We start from the raw sequence: 17,817 nt of genomic DNA on the forward strand, positions 1-17,817 counted from the left end.
TTTACCTATATAACATAAAAACTAAAACTAGAATGTCCTCAGAATGTTTAAAATATGAGTAGCATTTTCATAAAAGTGCAATTTACAAGATGATTAGTCAAAGTTACACTGATAAACCCTAAAAGAAAAGTTTAGTGATGAAAAAGTGACATGTAAACATGAATAATATAAATATTTAAACAAATTCTAGGTCCCTGGCATCTCAGAGTCATGTAAATGTTGAGTCCAAGTTTATAGCATCGATCTGCATATCTGGACTTCCTGAGACTGCTGGTTCTGTTATTTTTGATGTTTCTGTATCCTCGGAAAGGGGACTGAACATCACACCTTGACTACTTTTGCCAGCTGGAGACATACTATCTGATGTTTGTCCTCCTTGGTTTCCTGATGCTGATTGAGAAGGAAGAGCTGTCATGTAAAGTATATTACCTAATCGTCGTGATACCTGCAACAAGAAGAAAACGTTATATCTTAACTTGAGTTCTACATTCTGTCAGCATTAAAAGTAGTGGAACTAGATACTGAGTACATACAAGTATGTTTTGTGTCTATTCATGCTATGACTGCGAAAAACATGTATAACTGAAAAATATACCAGTATTGTCCCAATTTTCTTTTGGAATATCTTGCTGTGTACATTGACTATAACCTAAATATTTGATGCCTGCTGTCTGCAGTTTTGAAATGCACTAATGCAAAAAGTGTTCTGCATCTATGTATTCTGTGTCAGTTGATTCTGCCTCAAGTTAAAGTACCACGAGAGAAAACGTGATTTTCTCCTTACCAGTAACAGAAGACTTATAAGAAAATATCTATCACCGAGCTGTGCAATAAGAACTGTAAGAAGACTAGGTCTTTAGCTATTAGTATCCATTTGCTTTCTCTCAACTTCTTTTAACTTATTTTACCCTGTCTCCCACTGCCTCTCAGCCATACATTTATATAAGCAAGTATGTGTATGTGTACATTTAGAGGTATGCCTAGCAGCAGGAAGAAATGAGAGCCTCTTGCCTAATGCAACTATTTCCTCTTTTATAGGGAAATAATCAACTTTTTGGAAACACACATTTTTAGTTATAATGGAGGTTTCACTTTCAGTATTTACAGGAAACCTAGATTTAGTAACTCATATTTGCACTTCAATAGTTCACACCCTTGTACATTAAAGAAAAAGTTGGTTAAGGGCCAGTTCATTCATTGGGCCTATATGGTATCCAATGATGGCCATCTTTGTTACTGAGAGGACTGAGTTAGAAAAAATGTTTTTGGTGAGGGCATAGCCCCATGATTTAGTACTAAGTACCAGCACTCAAATCACAAAGTTAAGGAAAACCAAGTTTAGACACTTGTTGGGAACGGGTCCTAATTGGAAACTTAAACAAGGAAATAGATCCCTCTGATTTTAAAGACATGAAAGGTGCAAATACAATTTTTAACAAAACACTTGTGGTACAATATAATGTAGGTAACCATAAAGTTAACAATATTATTGAAGAAAACTGGAAGAGTTTTACATCAAATGAAGTTTTACAATTGATGGGACAAAATCCAACATTTGTGTACAAAACTGAGTGTAATTTAAACAAATTTTGGAAAGTAATAATGGGACTGGTCCAACAGTGTTCAATACTGGCACCTCTAAGTGTGGGGCATTATATTCAATATGATTACATCTTAATTACTGACAAGATGAATTTAGAGAACAAATATAGGAACTTGGTAATTTTACAAAAGGGCAATTGTGGTAGTAAGGGCTTGATATACATAGCTAGATGTTAATAAATGCCCTGCATTTTATGTAGCGAAAACAGAAGTTATATAGGAAAAGAACATATGAACATGGGCATGACTTCCAGAGGAGGATATTAACAATGCATTGTACAATCACAGTCTTGGAGGTGAGAAATTTGAGAAGTTCTTATTTTGGATTCTCAAAATAGAGCCCCTGACTCTAGGGTCAGGGAGTGGAAGAGTAAATTGGGGTATAAAGACTTATTATGGTAAATAAGACCTGATGCCACCATGCCCCTAGGACTATATGAAAATATAGCTACAACTCCAGTGAGCACCAACATTATAATATCTAACATTAATTTCAACCTCTGTTGGTAGTTTCCACAAAAGAAATATAGAAACACAGTAATGGCATGATGTTTAGTTATGACTGTGGATATGTACTATGGACTATATTAATTAATTAAAGAGTTTTTTAATGGGGGTGTTTTGTGATATTTAGTTTATTAAGATCAATTAGTCTTCAAAAACATAAGTCTTCAGTATCTGTTTGTTTTATATTAGTTAGAAACATTTTCAAATACTTAAATTTAGAGTGGCTTTTTAAATACTACAATGTGGGTATACATACTACAAAAATATTTTTTGCCTGTGACTTGATTTTTGATCCTGCTATGGTTGTGTTGTTATTTTTAGATACATCATTAAGAAATGTGGCACTTAGAGGTTCCAATAGTATTTAAGCACTTTAGTTTCAAAATTATTTCAGTTCTGATGAAGTCCCACTTGACATAAGGGATGAAAAAACTTAACTAACTGAATTGATTTTGTTTTAAACTGATTGTATTGGTAATCTTCGGATTGGTGACTTTAAACATTTTTATAAATTAAATTTATGTGGCTTTTACCCATCATTCCTGTTGGAGTGGAAGTTTTTCTGTGTTGAGTGCTGGGTTACTAACAGTCAAATGATCATTTTGTCAACTGTACACCTAGTCAAGCTTGTGGGAAAATACAAAAAAATGTTTTTTAGGGGACAAACTCTTTTGCAGTCCTAAATTGGGCCAACCACTCCCTGTCTTACTTACATATACCAATTCTGATATCTAACAAAAGTAGAGAAAACTCTCTGAACCCCACTGTCAGATGACCTTACACTAAATTCAGCCCAATGATGTTTATCAAAGTGTGACTCAAGAAAAATAGTCACTTAATTACTCTTTGACTAAAAAAGTTTGACATATGAAACTGCAACCATGATAGCTATAGATATCCAACATGTGCAGTACGTACAGGTGATCAAATATATATATTTTATTCCTCTGATGAAGCCTTTGAAGCCTTTGGTCAAAACCAGCTTGTGATATTGCTAGTACTGACTGTGGAATAAAATATATACTTTCAATTACCTTGTTATGTTCTGATGTTTTTTTGGTTACTGGTGTTTGTTCTCTGTATATTTATTGGGAGAGTCCCTCTGTACATTATGTTTTGGAATTTGATATTATTGAATCAATTCAGTCTTTAAAACAAGCCGATTTTAAAATGTTCTACTAAAATATTATGACACAGAGAAAGGAGTGTTTCTTGCTATAAGTTATAATGGAATGCAAAATAAAACATGTACACTTTACCACATAGATAACAGTACAAGACGCAGCTTGAGATTGTTAAGGTTTGTAGTTCTGAAATGCCCTGTATGACACTAAATAGAAACCTGTCACTTTTACATGCTAGGTAATGTTAGAGAAGGTCCATATTTTATCAAATCAAACACATCCACATTATTGTGAACTAAAGTATGTTGATGTTGGTGTAGTGAATTTAATTTGCAGGTATAATTTTGGTGTGGTTGCTATAAAGGCTGCCAGCCCAGCTAGATAGAATTTTGTAAATAGTCCTATGTCATTTGTAAATACTAATATGATCCACAGGCTTGTTTTATAAATGTAAGAGAACTATATATTATGATTAAAATATATGTTATGTGCTGTGCTTCAAAAATGTAACCACAGTGCACTCTGCTGGAGAAGAGCAAAATGTATATGGACTATATGCCTGTGCAAATGTATGTTTCCATGGTAGAAGTTGGGAAATACTTGCAAACTCTGAGAAAATAAGTAAAGAGTTTTACGATCTGCTATAAAGTTGGTTTATCTCAGCTAAGGTAAGTGTGATCAGAACTTTTAAGGCAATTCTAGAATGGCCTGGACAGTATCATCAAATACATATGAAGTATTCTAAGAGCTTAAATATCTCTATACAAAACCAGTTACAATTAAACGGTTTAAATATATTTAATAATAAAAAATAAAACCACAAGACAATACTCATTAACTCAACACAGTGACAATAGAGTTCAGAATCACAGGAAATATTTTAAAACAACATTGCAGAACAGTCTCACATAAATACAGAAAACATCTTACTCTTGCTATAATCCTATCTATCTCTAAGAGATACTATGCCCTAAATGTCTTACTTATGGAGCCAAGCAGATATAGATGAGAAGTGCTGAAGAGATGTTTACAGATCCAGAACAAAATACAAAATGGACTGACTTTCTCTCTCAGATAGTTCTTAAATTAATAATACACATTACTGCTAAGTTAGCTAAATGACATCACTATTTTACACCTGCATGTAGTTCACAGGCTAAAGAGATACCAACAGACTTTAACATGTCTCTATGAAAAATACTTATCTCTTAGAAGCTGACACTTATCTCTTAGAAGCTTGCCTGAAACTGGAAATTGTAAAACAATTACCTTGGAAACCTGTAATTACCTCTGTTTCCAGACAATAGAAAGAAGCCCCTAGCCTAGGCTTCCTGTCTTTTAGCTGAGATAATCCAACTTTATAGCAGATTGTAAAACTCTTTACTTTTTGACTCAGAGTTTGCAAGTTAACTCTGTATGTCCAAACTTCTGCTATGAAAACATACATTTGCAAAGGCATATAGTCCATATAAATTTTTGCTCTTCTCCAGCAGAGTGCACTGTGGTTACATTTTTGAAGCTCAGCACATAACATATAGTTTAATCATAACATATAGTTCTCTTACATTTATAAAACAAACCTGTGGATCATATTAATATTTACAAATGACATAGGACTATTTACAAAATTCTAGCTAGCTGGGCTGGCAGCCTTCACAGTTGCCAATATGTATTTCAGAGTATATGGCTTCAAATACCAATGCAGTCAAAAAGCACTGACTTCACAAAAACCCATCAAACACATTACTAGTTGAATATACAGTAGATCAAATATGAACTCCAAAAGAATGACAGTTATAGTAAAAAAGTCAAAGAAATATAAGCCAAACAAGTGCAAATATAGTCAAATGTATACTAATCACATCAACCAAACTACTCCATAACCAATTACTTTAAAATTTTATTTAAAAATCTTTATATTTTAAATTGTATACAGTTTTCATAAACTTTAGTTTCAGACTAATCCAAAAACAGGAAGTAAATCATATTTATGAATTCTAACTGTGCAACTACTACACACTGATGTTTGAGATCTAACTGCCACCTAGTACAGAAACAGAAAAGAAGCATTTATGGAGGGGGAGTACTGTCCCCACACCCCGTTACTGATGTATACAAACTCCATGGTCAAAAGACAATAGTCATAGTGAAACAGCCACTTAAAAGCTATATCTACAAAGGCACACCCAAAGAAAACTTGGAACAAACTGTAAACCAGCAAACATTTAATATGAACACTTTTTACTATGGGATGGACCAAAAAACAATACAATTTTTTTTTTGCATTTTGTTAATTTCTTCTATGATTTTTTAAGTAAAATATTGTTTATTTAGATATATTGTTACCTACATTTAAGTGTTATTATTTGCATATAAAGAGTGGTCATCTCTGTTATATTAAAAACAGTGCTAGAAAAGGTCACGTATCTTGTCTGAGTGAAATAATTTAATCAGGCATGCTATTTGAACAAGTGAAATGGATTACAATCTTCCTGTGTTTTTTTCTTTTTTTTTTTGGGGGGGGGGGTACCTCTGTGGCTATAGTTAAACTTGTATCAGTTGTTACAGACAGAACTTAGTTATTTCATTTAAATGCTATAGCCAGCTAAACAAAACTTGACTATCCTACAAATTGATAAAAATATGCAATGATGAAAGAAGCATGCAAAACAGCTGTTCAACAAAGTGAAACGTTGACAATTAGAAAATCTGCTGAATTTTAACACTGGTGTGCCTGATATATGTCTTTGGGTGACATGGACGAATTGCCTGACAATCCCACTATAACTGTAACACAAGTTTGACATTTGTCAATTCCCTCCTTCTGTACTGCTTGGACTTTTTTGATTTAGTTTGTCTTCTGCACAGTAAGCACATTAACATTTTGGTGATGTTGCCTGTAATAGTTTTATAGGGGGTCTATATTACTTCATCATAGGTTCACTTCAGCAAACCTCCATTCATCAAACAAAACACACTGAATGTTCACTTCAGTGAATGTTCACATCAGTGAAGGATTTACACAGGGGAAAGGAACTAGTTGGCCAACATAAGGGAATTTGCCCTTTTCCCCACTGTAGTGCAATCTTGGAGTTGGTATATATAGTTATGGGAGATGGGGGGTGTGGGTACCACAGCCCCTCACCTTGATGGGTTTAAAATACTCTGATGTGTGTTACAGGAAAAGGTTGGGCAAGTAGTTACTTTCCCCATGTAACACATTCAGTGAACGTTCATTTTTTTTTTGTTCGATGAAAGGAGTTTCACTGAAGTGAACTTTCAGTGAACTAATATAGACCTGTTTTACAGACTGTTGACTTCACCCACTATTTTTTACTGCCAGAAAATAACTCTAGTTTGGGCTAATAAAATGGCATAAGATGGGATGGAATGGGATGGAACAGTATGGCAATGTTTGATAAATTATGATATACTATAGTACAGTATTAGAAAGAGTGCAGTGTGGTGTGGTATAGTATGGCATAATATAAATAACTTGTTCTACCTATGACCCAGTCCATATGAGCAGTTACTGGAAAAATTGTGGGTGGGTAGTATAGGACTTTCTGTGTTATACTGCCAAACTCACATGAAGAAACTTTGGAATCTGTTTCAAAAAATAATTGAAACAGCTTATTCTCTGGTGCAAGCTCAGGATGCTTGGTCATGGTGTCAGAACAAGGTTCAATTTGCAGTTTAGACGTAGGAGGGACAACCTAATTAAATACATGAGTGGTTTTGGCTTCCTCATTTTTTCCAGGGTAGGATATGGTTTTCCATGCACTTTACCATTAGCAGCTTCAGAAGATATGATAATGGCTGTAGTCTAAATGAGGAATCAAAGTTCCAACTAATGTGCAAGGCTTTTACAATGTATGGGCTGGACAACAAATGAGTGTGCTGCATGCTTTTCCAGTGGGGCAGTGTCAGTGCCATGTCAAAAATTGTTGTGGACATGTGACTACAGAATGTGACATAACTCTTACTAATTCCTAGTAGTGAGAATGAAGATGTCGTTTTAAAGCAAAGAATGGGACACCTGACTAGTAAAAGGATAAGGGAAAACATCTAAATTAAAGCGAGTACATTATTTAAAAAAAAAAACAAACTCTGCTAATGCGACAGAAGGATTCATCTGACAGCAGCAAAAACGGGATGTAATATTCCTATTCAGACCATAATGTGGTGACCTCCAGTATAACTTAAACACAGAAGCCATGTAAGGTAGAACCCCACTAGTATAATACCACATTTCTTGTAGCTGTCCTTGTCTTGTAAGCATCTGTGCATTTTGGCTGGGGTAGGAAAGAGGAATATGGGGTTTGTGTAGCTGGCATATTTCCTTTCAAGGTTCAGTATGAGATATGCATATGTTTCTGGTTATTTGATTTACTTGTGTTTTAAATCATTTCTTAGTGGACAGTTCTTAATGTTGTACATGTACTGTCAGTGGTTTTTCTGATATTGTTGAAATTCCACTTCATCAAACTTGGAAGCATGAGATGACTTTGCTAAAAACAAACTTTATTGAACATTCACATCACTGGAGTTTTACTCCGGGAAAGGAGACACTTGACCACCATGGCAAAGCAAACACACCGAAGCATATCAAACCCATGGGGGGTTTCACCCCCCCCCCAACTAAATATACCAACTCCAGGATTGGACTATAGTGGAGAAACTGTCCCCTTTCTTGGAGCAAAACTCCAGTGGTGTGAACGTTCGATAAAATCCATTTTTGGCAAAGTCATCTTGTGTTTCTAAAGTTCGATGAAGTGGATTTTTGACAATATCAGGTAGACCCACTGTCAGGCATCTGCCTCCATCACAGAGTGCTCATCTATGTGTGTATATGGTCTAATCTCTTTATTGTTCTTACAGTCTCAATTCATGTGGAATTTGGTTCTGGTACAGCATCATCTTTTCTCCTTTTGGTTAAAGTCTTCCTTCTTAATGTTTATGTATGTTTTGGTAGAAATATAACTTGCAAAACTGAGCAGCATAAACAAAATAAGAAGTTTAGGCATAGTACTACAAGAGAAGCATATTTCTGTCCTGAAAAATGTAAACTGCTCAGACAGTCTAAAACGAGAATGCCTTTTGTTTATGTAGAGCAACTGTGGGTCATTATGATATATGTCTTATTCTGTATGTTACGATACCTGTGATCGGATTTTTAATGCTGGCCCCAGTTTCAGTCCCATTGTGTCCAGAAGGTGGTCTTCTGTAAGTAGTGGTAAAGTTTCACCATCTATGGCATGGTCTTTAAAAACCTTAAAAAGATAGATTTAAAGATGTTACTGGTTATGTTTGAATCCTTTGTTAATTAGCTAAAAAGTAACACAAACATAATGATTCACTTTCTTTACACTGTAGCAGAAGTTATAATGCAGTGCTAGTACACTAAGGTGCACATACATTGATTTTGATTTAAATAGCTGGTCAAAATATCTGAAACACTTCTGTTCAATATGAGGCCTTGGATGAGGCAAAAATCACTAACCTCATATATGCTGTTTGCTTATGGCAAGTCCCCCACAGTAACAGTAGTTCCATAATTTAAATCAAGCAATGCATTCACTGGGGTATGTTTTATTAGCACAAAAAATAAATGCTGGGACAGGTTTGTGTAACAGAATCCATTTTAATGATTGAACAGCTACAGTATAATTAAGGCAACTTCACAAAAAAAACAAAAAAACAGGAGCACCTAACTTTCCATGAAGAAATCTTTGCTTTCAAAAAATCATTTGGGATTCATATTAAGAACAAAAACTACTAATTGGCAGTGGGTAAAAGCTGCATAATCCAGTTCAAATGAAATTCATTTGCTGTAGTTTTTGGCTTTTGCTTTCTGATTCGCAACTAACCTATGCCTCTCTCATGCTCACTCTCTGATTCGGTCAGGGGTACTTCATTTATTTCTTTGGGAAAAATTACTTCCAATGTAAGTAGAAGTACCCCACAAATAGCAAAATTAAATTTAATTTAAACCATTAGTCCTAATGCTAGGAAGTCTTATTTACTAATTAAGGCTTCCAGAGTGAAATTTCAACTTTGTTTATTTTTGGGAATGTTTTGATGCCAGCTCTTTTGGGGAATGTAAGGCCATCAGTGAGAGACGGCATGGTGTGACACTAATATTGCCATAACCCTCAATACAATATACAGAGTAGTGTAGCCATGTTAAACTATCAATTATATAATCTGACTTTCAGACATCTTGAACATTATATGTGAATAAACAGAGTAATTCTAGTTACAGGACAGGAAATTTCCATTTGTCAGCTTTTGTTTTTATTATCTGGCCTTCCAGTGAATAGTCTGGGTTTATTTGTTTCAGTATTGACTGATTTAGCCTTCCTACAGATACCCCAGTTCTAAAGCATCCATTGTCCTGTGCACTGCCTGATAATCCAAGTTTCACACCCTCTGTTAATACAAAAACATGGCCTTGATCTTATGGACCATTTTTGATAACGTATTGTCTTTGGTTTTTAAAATCTTATCTAGATTTGCCATAGCTTTGTTTCCAAGAAGCAAACGTCTTAGAATGAGAGTCAGTTGGTACACATCACGAAAAGGTTGATGGATAACATAGGTCAATAATGAATAAAGAGTAAAAGACAGAAATCAGATGACAGTTTCCAGACACTAGAGATATATATTTTTTGTATATATTTTTTAAACTCCCTGCTTGCCATCAACAGCGCTTCTTTGAGTCTCAGATCTTTCACTCCCTATCACAGATACCTGGCCACTGTCTTGGGATAGTCCTGACTGGAAGGAACAGTCATCCAGGCAGGAACGAAGGCTGCTTCTACCATGGCCATCTGTGGACATCCACTCATGCAGGCAGGAATGAAGACCTCTTCTACCATGGCCAACTGTGGACAGCCACTCATGCAGGCAGGAATGAAGACCTCTTCTACCATGGCCATCTGTGGACAATCACCCTACCTGCAGCCACCACCCATACCTGACTGTCTGTACTATCGGCCTGTGTGACTTACAGTGGAGAGCCACTGTCACCAGCAATTCTCTCCTTGCCTCAGATACCACTCTTGTGACTTTTTCTAAACTTTTCAGGGCATGACTTGGAAGCCATGTTGTTTAACTTCAAGATCTGCATTAGTCTGAGGACATACTATGTCTTTGTCATGCGCATATGTTCTTCCACACTAATATGGGAACTGTCACCAGCTTGGCTATGCAGAACACTACTTGCATGATGACAATCAGGCAATCAGAACCACCACCAACCCCCCCCCACCGGCAAGCGAGGGCCACTGTCAGCTGCTCATTCCCATTCCCTTGTGCTCGCCTGGCTCTTCAGGAGCACTATTTCCTAATCCAACTTGAGTCATCTGGGAGGTAATCAAAGCTTCATCCCTCTATGCAACAGATCCAGACAAGACAGTACAGATATTCGCCATATAATAGAATCATAATGCTGGGAGAAAGTTCAATGACCTTGTTTCAATACAATTTTAAATGTAGTTTCCAGTCAAGCAATACTTGACTGCATATATTTAAATGAAGTTCTGCTGGCTAACTAACATTTGGAGAAGTAAAGTAATTCAAAGGAAGATGTGAGTTGTAGAATGCCTGGGTGTTGCCTGAATTCTAGCTGTTTAAGCACTCTAAGAGTTTTCTTTCTGAGACACAAAAGGCCTTGTAAATTTGTTATCACATCTGAAGCACAAACAAGTCTTGGAAGAAGAAGCATCTAGGCAGTAAACAGATGGATGAAATTGCCCCAGGATATAGCCCTGAGGAGCATCCCATTCTTTTTTTTTTTTATTTGCTCAAGTAAGTAAGACCAGACCTGTAGTTTCATGGATATCATCAGTTCAGTACCTGTTCTTTTATGGATGAGATGGAGATCAGAATGCTGTTGTTAGGCAATGAATCATTGGCTTTTCAGAGCTGAACCTTGGAATGCAGTGTCGCTGGTGCAACAGGTAACACACTTGCCTTTGGTGCAGAAGACTGTGGGTTCTATTCTCACATGTTTTAAATTTCTCCAACTCTTTTGGGTTTCTAATACCATGATGGGAATGGACCTCATTCCTAAGTCACAGTATGATTAAAGTTCATGAAACTAGTATTGTTTCAATCTTTGATGTTAGCCAGAAGTGCTCTTTGTAGCACTGCAATGTATCCAGTAATGAATCCTTCTGCAATTTGTATGGAGTTACATGTATTGATAACATATCGAAATATGATTGTAGGCTATTTTTTTATAAGACATGTTGCTCCTACTACTACTGGAACTTGTACGAGTATCTTTCTTCCACATAGCTCTCATTTCTCCCTACAAATCCTGATATATTATTACTTTGTGTCTCTCTGTATGCAAGACACTGTAGTCACTGGCTGTAATGATTTCAATGATCAATGCTACTTTTGTCTTCTTTTCATGGACCACTATATCTGGCTTTCTCGCATATATGTTTTGAACTTTTGGTAATGGGTGATCTGATGTGAAGTTGACCATCATTTTCTATGATGCTTTGTGGCTCATATTTCCAGTGTTTTTCAACTACTTCAGTATTATAATTTTTCACAATCCCCAATGCAACAGTCTTGCCACAATATTATGCCTTTCAGTATACAGCCCTTCTGCCATTAGTATATCACAGCCAGCAACAAGGTGTGCAACTGTTTCCAATACTGTTTTACAAAACCTACATTTGTCTGTTTCTCCCACATGTTCAATACACTTTGTAAACTGTGTACTTAGTCCACTACCTTGGGCTGCCAATATTAACCTTTCATCTTTTGGTTTGAATTCACCACTCCTTAACCATTTCTGCATTAGATCCTGATCAACATGAGGCTGTTCCACGAGATTTCTATACTTGCAACTATATTTATGCATTTTCCACATTTCTTGCCTTCTCATCTGATCCTTCACCTTATATTCTTTCTTTTGTTTTGTGGCACATTAAGTTACTGCCTGATTTTTATCTACTTCTGGTATGATTTTCATTTCCACTTGACGCTGATATGCTTCTGCTAGACTAAGCAGGGAAGTCATCTTAAGATTTATTCTCATTTTTCAAAACTTTCACTATATTTGGGTTTTGTGAGGTCAGCAGATATGTATGCAGCCCCACAGTTGCAGATCTATACATATAATCAATTCAAGGAGCACCATACCTCCTTCAGAATGGGGAATATATAAACTTGGTATGCACTGATTTTTATAAAACATTTGATGAACATGAAGCATCCTACTTGTTTTCCTGTTTAATTTATCCAACACCTTTTGGGACCAGTCAATCACTCCAAAACTGTATGTTAGGACAAGAAGAGAAAATTGGTTTATAGCTTGAACTTTGTTCCTAGATGTCAATGCTGCATTCAGGATTAATTTAAGTCCTCTAAAATATTCCTTACTAAGTTTTATTTGCATTTGTTCATATTTTATTGTTGATCCTTCATCAATTCCTAAATATTTATACACTCCCACTTGCTCAAATTCCTTTATATCATGTTTTTGTCCCAAACTGATGTTTTCTTGGTGTTGCAACCTTTCTGCTTTAAAGGTTGCTTTTGTACATTTATGAAGACCAAATGATATTCTTATATCATCTGAAAAAGTTTTGACTACTTGCAGTGGTGCTTTCATTTCCTCATTTGATGAGCTACACAGTTTTAAATCATCTACAAAAAGAAGATGAGAAGGCTTTATACTTTATTGCTTTCTTGGAGCCAAATTATGGCCATGACCTAATCTGTTAAGCAGACAGCTTAATGGGTTAAGGGGAAGATAAAAGAGCAGCAGTGACAGAGAGTCACCCTGGAATATTCCCCCTTTGAATTTTTATCCCTGGAATAATAATTTGTCCTTTATCATGACTTAACAGCAAAGTTGTTTGCAACTGTTTTAAGGTCACTATAATGTAATTTTCAGTGTAGGGTGTATTTTATATATTTCTAAGCACTCTTTTATCCATGAATGTGGGATACTGTTGTAATGCTTTTTTGTAGTCTATCCATGCCATACTTAGATTCTTCCCCTTTTTACAGTTCTCCAAAGGTTCATGGGTTGGGACTAGGCTATTGGCCCTAGGGCCTTTATAAGCCTAGCCAAAAAGGTACCCTGGCTTTTGCCACCCAAGAAAATGATTTAACTTTGCCCCTGCCGAGCAGGGCCACAGAAGTGATCCCTGGGGTGAATTTCCTATTTCCCATCCAATCATCAAGATTTTTCTTGAAGAGTGCTAATGAGGAGCTTTATTTGATATAGATAGGTAGTTGGTTCCAGAGTATGGGAAGTCTCTGGGACAGGAATCTATCCCTCCAGCATGTTCTGTTTATTGTGGTGACAAAGTTTAGGTTCCTAGAGCTTGTAGCTCAGAGGGATTGGGATTTCTTTAAGAGGAGCATGTCCAACAGCTCTGGGTTTGACATAGCTTTGTATGTTAGGCAGAGAGTGCCTCTGAGTAGGCGATACATGACGGAGTAAAGCTGCAGTTTTTGAGACAGTCTGCATAGGGCATCTGTTTAAGACCAGTAATCCTCTTTGTGAGGTATTTCTGTGTCCTTTCCAGTTGTTGTAGATGGTCTTGTGAAGTACACTCCAAAAGGGGCATTGTACTCTATAATGGGTCTAATGAGTGACAAGTAGAGGGGAACAATGACCTTTGTTTTCCTGGATGAGAAACCTTTTGTGATGAGGTGTGCCACGTAGAAGGATTTCCTGACTACTGTGGTGATGTGATTATCAAAGGAGAGACTACTGTCCACCTGTGTCCCAAGGTCTCTTATAACACTTTCGGTGTTAAGTAGACTACCGCCTATGTGGTAGTTTATGGGTATAGAGTTTTTACCAAAAGTGATGGCAATGCACTTTTTGGCATTGAGCTTGAGGCCATGGCTTTGACACCAGGTATCTATCTCAGTGAGGCCCTTTTGTAGGATGTCCACATTGTTAGGAGTTTCGATTATGGCTCCTAGTTTGCAGTCATCTGCGAACTTAGTTAGCCAAAGACCTTCTGTGTTAGCCTGTACTTCAGAGAAGTAGATATCAAACAGTAGAGGACCCAGGACTGAACCCTGTGTTACTCCACTTGTCATTGGTCTGAAGTCGGACTTGTTGTCTGCAACTTTCACAGTGTGGGTTCTGTCAGTGAGCCAGTTGGCAACCCATCTTGTGACATAGGGATTTATGCCTAGTTTAGTGAGTTTATCTATATCCACTATGACTTTATTTAAGAAAAAATTATCCTTTGTTCTATATGACTTTCCTTTATTGCCCTTTTCTTCTATTGCCATAATGGAGTTTTCTTCTAAATGACTATAAACTTTGTTAGCATCAGTTCTGGTGTAGAGTACTTTATATGTCGTTGGAAGGCAAGTTATTGGTCTATAGTTTTTATGGTAGTTTGCATGTTCACTCTTAAGTAGGAGCATTGTTTTTCCTGTTAACCAGGCTGGTGTCAGTTCAGGGTATGCATATAGATAGTTCTTACTCATGGCTAAATCTTTGTGCAAAGATGTTAATACTTTTAGCCAGAAGTTAGGTACTGCATCTGGGCCTCGGTTTTTCCAATTAGAGGCTTTTCTTAACTTTGTTTCAATCTCTCTGGCTGTTAGTTCATCCCATTTCATATACTGTACATTTGAACTTCTTATTCTTTCTTTTACTTATTCTATCCATTTAGCATCTTTGTTATGTTCCAGAGGATCTTTATAGATATCTGTCCAAAATGTGTCTAGTTCTTCTTTTTTTTTTGGTGGTGTTTCAATTTCTTTTGCCTTGTTTTCCAGTTCTCTATAAAACTTTTTTGGGTCATCAATTAATTGCTTTTTGTACTTTTCCTTTACATTTATCTACGTAGCTTCTAAGTTTTTCTGCCTGTGCTGACATTTTTAGTTTATTATTTGTGATAGTGCATGATAAATCCTAATCGGTTATAATACTGCACATTGCTTTTATCACATCTATCTTTCTGAGTACTTTTGTTGATCTGTTCCCTGTTTTATGCTCTTCTAACATCAACACTTCTTGTCCTAATTGATTTATAGGTTTCTCTGTTCGATACTTCCATGATGGCATTCGATTTGTTCGAGTTGCTGATCCTGCGGTGTAGCATAAGAGGAGTGCTATATTCCTGAGTGTGCTGTCCTTTGGGTGAGATGTTAAAGGACAACTGCACCCACAGACTCAAAAAACATGTTTATTTCATCATGACTTGGTGTTTTCTACATTTTTACACCACTCTGGGACTATTTAGAGCTTTTTCGATATTTCTATACACAATTTATGACTCTGACCACATGAAGTCTGGCATGTTTAGTCTGCCTCTAAGAATCCCAGAATGCATTGTTTGTCTCCAAAAAATTGCATCATATCTGCCACGTTTTCCCTAAAGCTCCTGTCATTCCACTGGTTTTACAGGCATTCACTGCTGTGTTATAGTCACCTACTTTTGGTTAAAATGTTATCCTTTTTCAATGACTACTTCAAACACAAGCAGTGGAAATGTTACAGAACAGAATTGAAAAGTGCATTTTATTGGTCTTTCTTCTTAGAAATGCTAACTTGATTTCTTTTCTGAAGGCTGAAATCTAGTTATTCAAGGTATCTCCCCTCCCCCTTCACACCTACCTTCCCTAGCTGTCAAAGAGTTAAGGGTAATTTGACCCATTATCTGCATGTGATTGGCAGCTCACAGCAGGTGACCATACTAATGTACTGTTTTCTTGTCAGCCTTTACTTCCTCACAGTGGGAGATTTTTTTGTTGCACTCCTCCTGTCAAATTTAGAACCAAGCTCCATAGCACTGGGAATAATCACTGTTTTGCAAAGCATCAAACTCCCACTTATTTTTCCTTCCTGTTTGGTTAAATAGCTAACAAATGATGCACTATAAACACAAAATATTTCACAGACTTGCATGACAGCACCCACATGTTTTTTTTAAGTGGTATTTTAAGAAAATTACTGTATTGCATACTTCTTGTAATCTGATGTAGTGTTGTTGATTAATTGTGACAGATATCTGCTTCTTTTGTAAAAACATGCAATTAATGTCTATGTATGGTCATTGCAAATTTATGCTCTTAGTTTTTGCAGCTGTTACTGTGCTTCTGCCTGTACTTTGTCACATATCGGTAGGGCTCTTCAGAAAAATGAGATTATAGTTTGACATTTTTGCTAGGTTAAGAGTGGGCTGGGCAAGGCAGCTCTGGCATCACAATGTGGAAGGTCCCATGGCTCTTCTATACAGCATGCAAATCAGGCAGGGATTACATCACTTTGGGGGAGGAAACGTCCCAATAGCTAGAGCAAGAGCTCTGGCAGATGTGACATCATCATTTCAGAGCCAGCTAGAGGTTTTTCAATTTGGTTTTCAAAGTGAAAGTAAAACAGTACAGAAAGGTAGGAAGCCTAACAGGGAAAACAGTTGAGTGGATTAGTTTTTAAAGCTGCATGGGTGATTTTTCAAGGCTGTATCAACAAACAGGGACTAAAAGAGACAGCAGGTTGAGCATTCTGCTTTAATATCCCATTGTTGTCCTTTAAACCAGACCACCATTTACTTGAGTTAGTGGTAGATTTGCTGGATGTAAAAGATCTAATGGCACCTATTGCAAAGAGTAAGGGAAGTTCCTTGACACCCTCATCAAATTTCCCCTATTAATATAAATACCACCATGTATCTGTGCTGAAAAGACGCTCCTATCCTAGTGGGACTAACCTGTTCCAACAAAGGATAAATAAGCATTGTAGAATATTTTAAGGAGGTTGTTTTGACATCATTGTAATGCAAGAAGTGTTTGAATCTTGTAGTATGACCTAGGTAGTTCTGATAGTTTTGTGTCAGTTTTTTAGGTTTTGGTCTCTAAGGCACAAACCTAAAAAGAATTATATTAAGAACAATTATAAAGTTTTGTGTTTAGAACTAATTGTACATTCTAGGTACAGACTCACCGGAAGAAATGTTATTTTTTACATTTTTATTGATGATGTTTAGCCACAACAAGACTGCTGAAAATGTTATAGAAAATATCTAAAATATCATAGTTATAAGGATGTGTATCTGTTACGAATGCGGACTTATAATTTATAACTTTTGACTATGAAAACACTTGTATATATATTGATTTCTTCGGATGACAGCATGACTACAATGCCCTTTGTTTTTCAACTGTAGTCCAAAACAGTTTTTATGCAAATGAAAATACAATTCCAGCAGTAGTATGCACAGACTTCTAGTATTTTCTGAATATTTTAACCAGACTTTTAATTAAGTATTTTTCAGAGCAATGCATGAATATTAAAGTTGTTATTTTACAGGTGTTTGGCCATAATGTTTTGTTGCTTCCTAAGAGGTAAAGTTTCACAATGAAGAATTCTTCTGCAACAGACACATGCTTTGCTTTTTGTGTGTGTGTGTGTGTGTGTGTGTGTGTGTGTGTGTGTGTGTGTGTGTGTGTGTGTGTGTGTGTGTTTACATTATGATACAATGAATAGGAAAAATGTTAAATATCTAATTCTGTGAATGCAAATGACTATGACTTCAGGGTAGGAAGTATGGAGGTATGGTAAGGAATCAATTACTGATGT

General features: G+C 36.3%; 1 protein-coding gene across 1 annotated transcript in view; it reads right to left on the reverse strand.

Moving 5' to 3' along the window:
* Positions 1–208: 208 nt before the first annotated feature.
* SAMD7 (sterile alpha motif domain containing 7) overlaps positions 209–17,817 on the reverse strand; it is a 212,473-nt gene continuing 194,864 nt past the window's right edge. The window contains exons 8-9 of the mRNA XM_044070749.1: positions 8,396–8,506; positions 209–445 (exon numbers count right to left, since the gene is read on the reverse strand). Of these exons, the coding sequence (XP_043926684.1) occupies positions 209–445; positions 8,396–8,506 (348 nt within the window). The remainder of the gene's footprint in view (positions 446–8,395; positions 8,507–17,817) is intronic.

This window comes from Protopterus annectens, chromosome 4.part1 (genome assembly GCF_019279795.1).
Source record: "Protopterus annectens isolate FY-2018-M chromosome 4.part1, PAN1.0, whole genome shotgun sequence".
Taxonomy (NCBI): Eukaryota; Metazoa; Chordata; order Ceratodontiformes; family Protopteridae; genus Protopterus; species Protopterus annectens.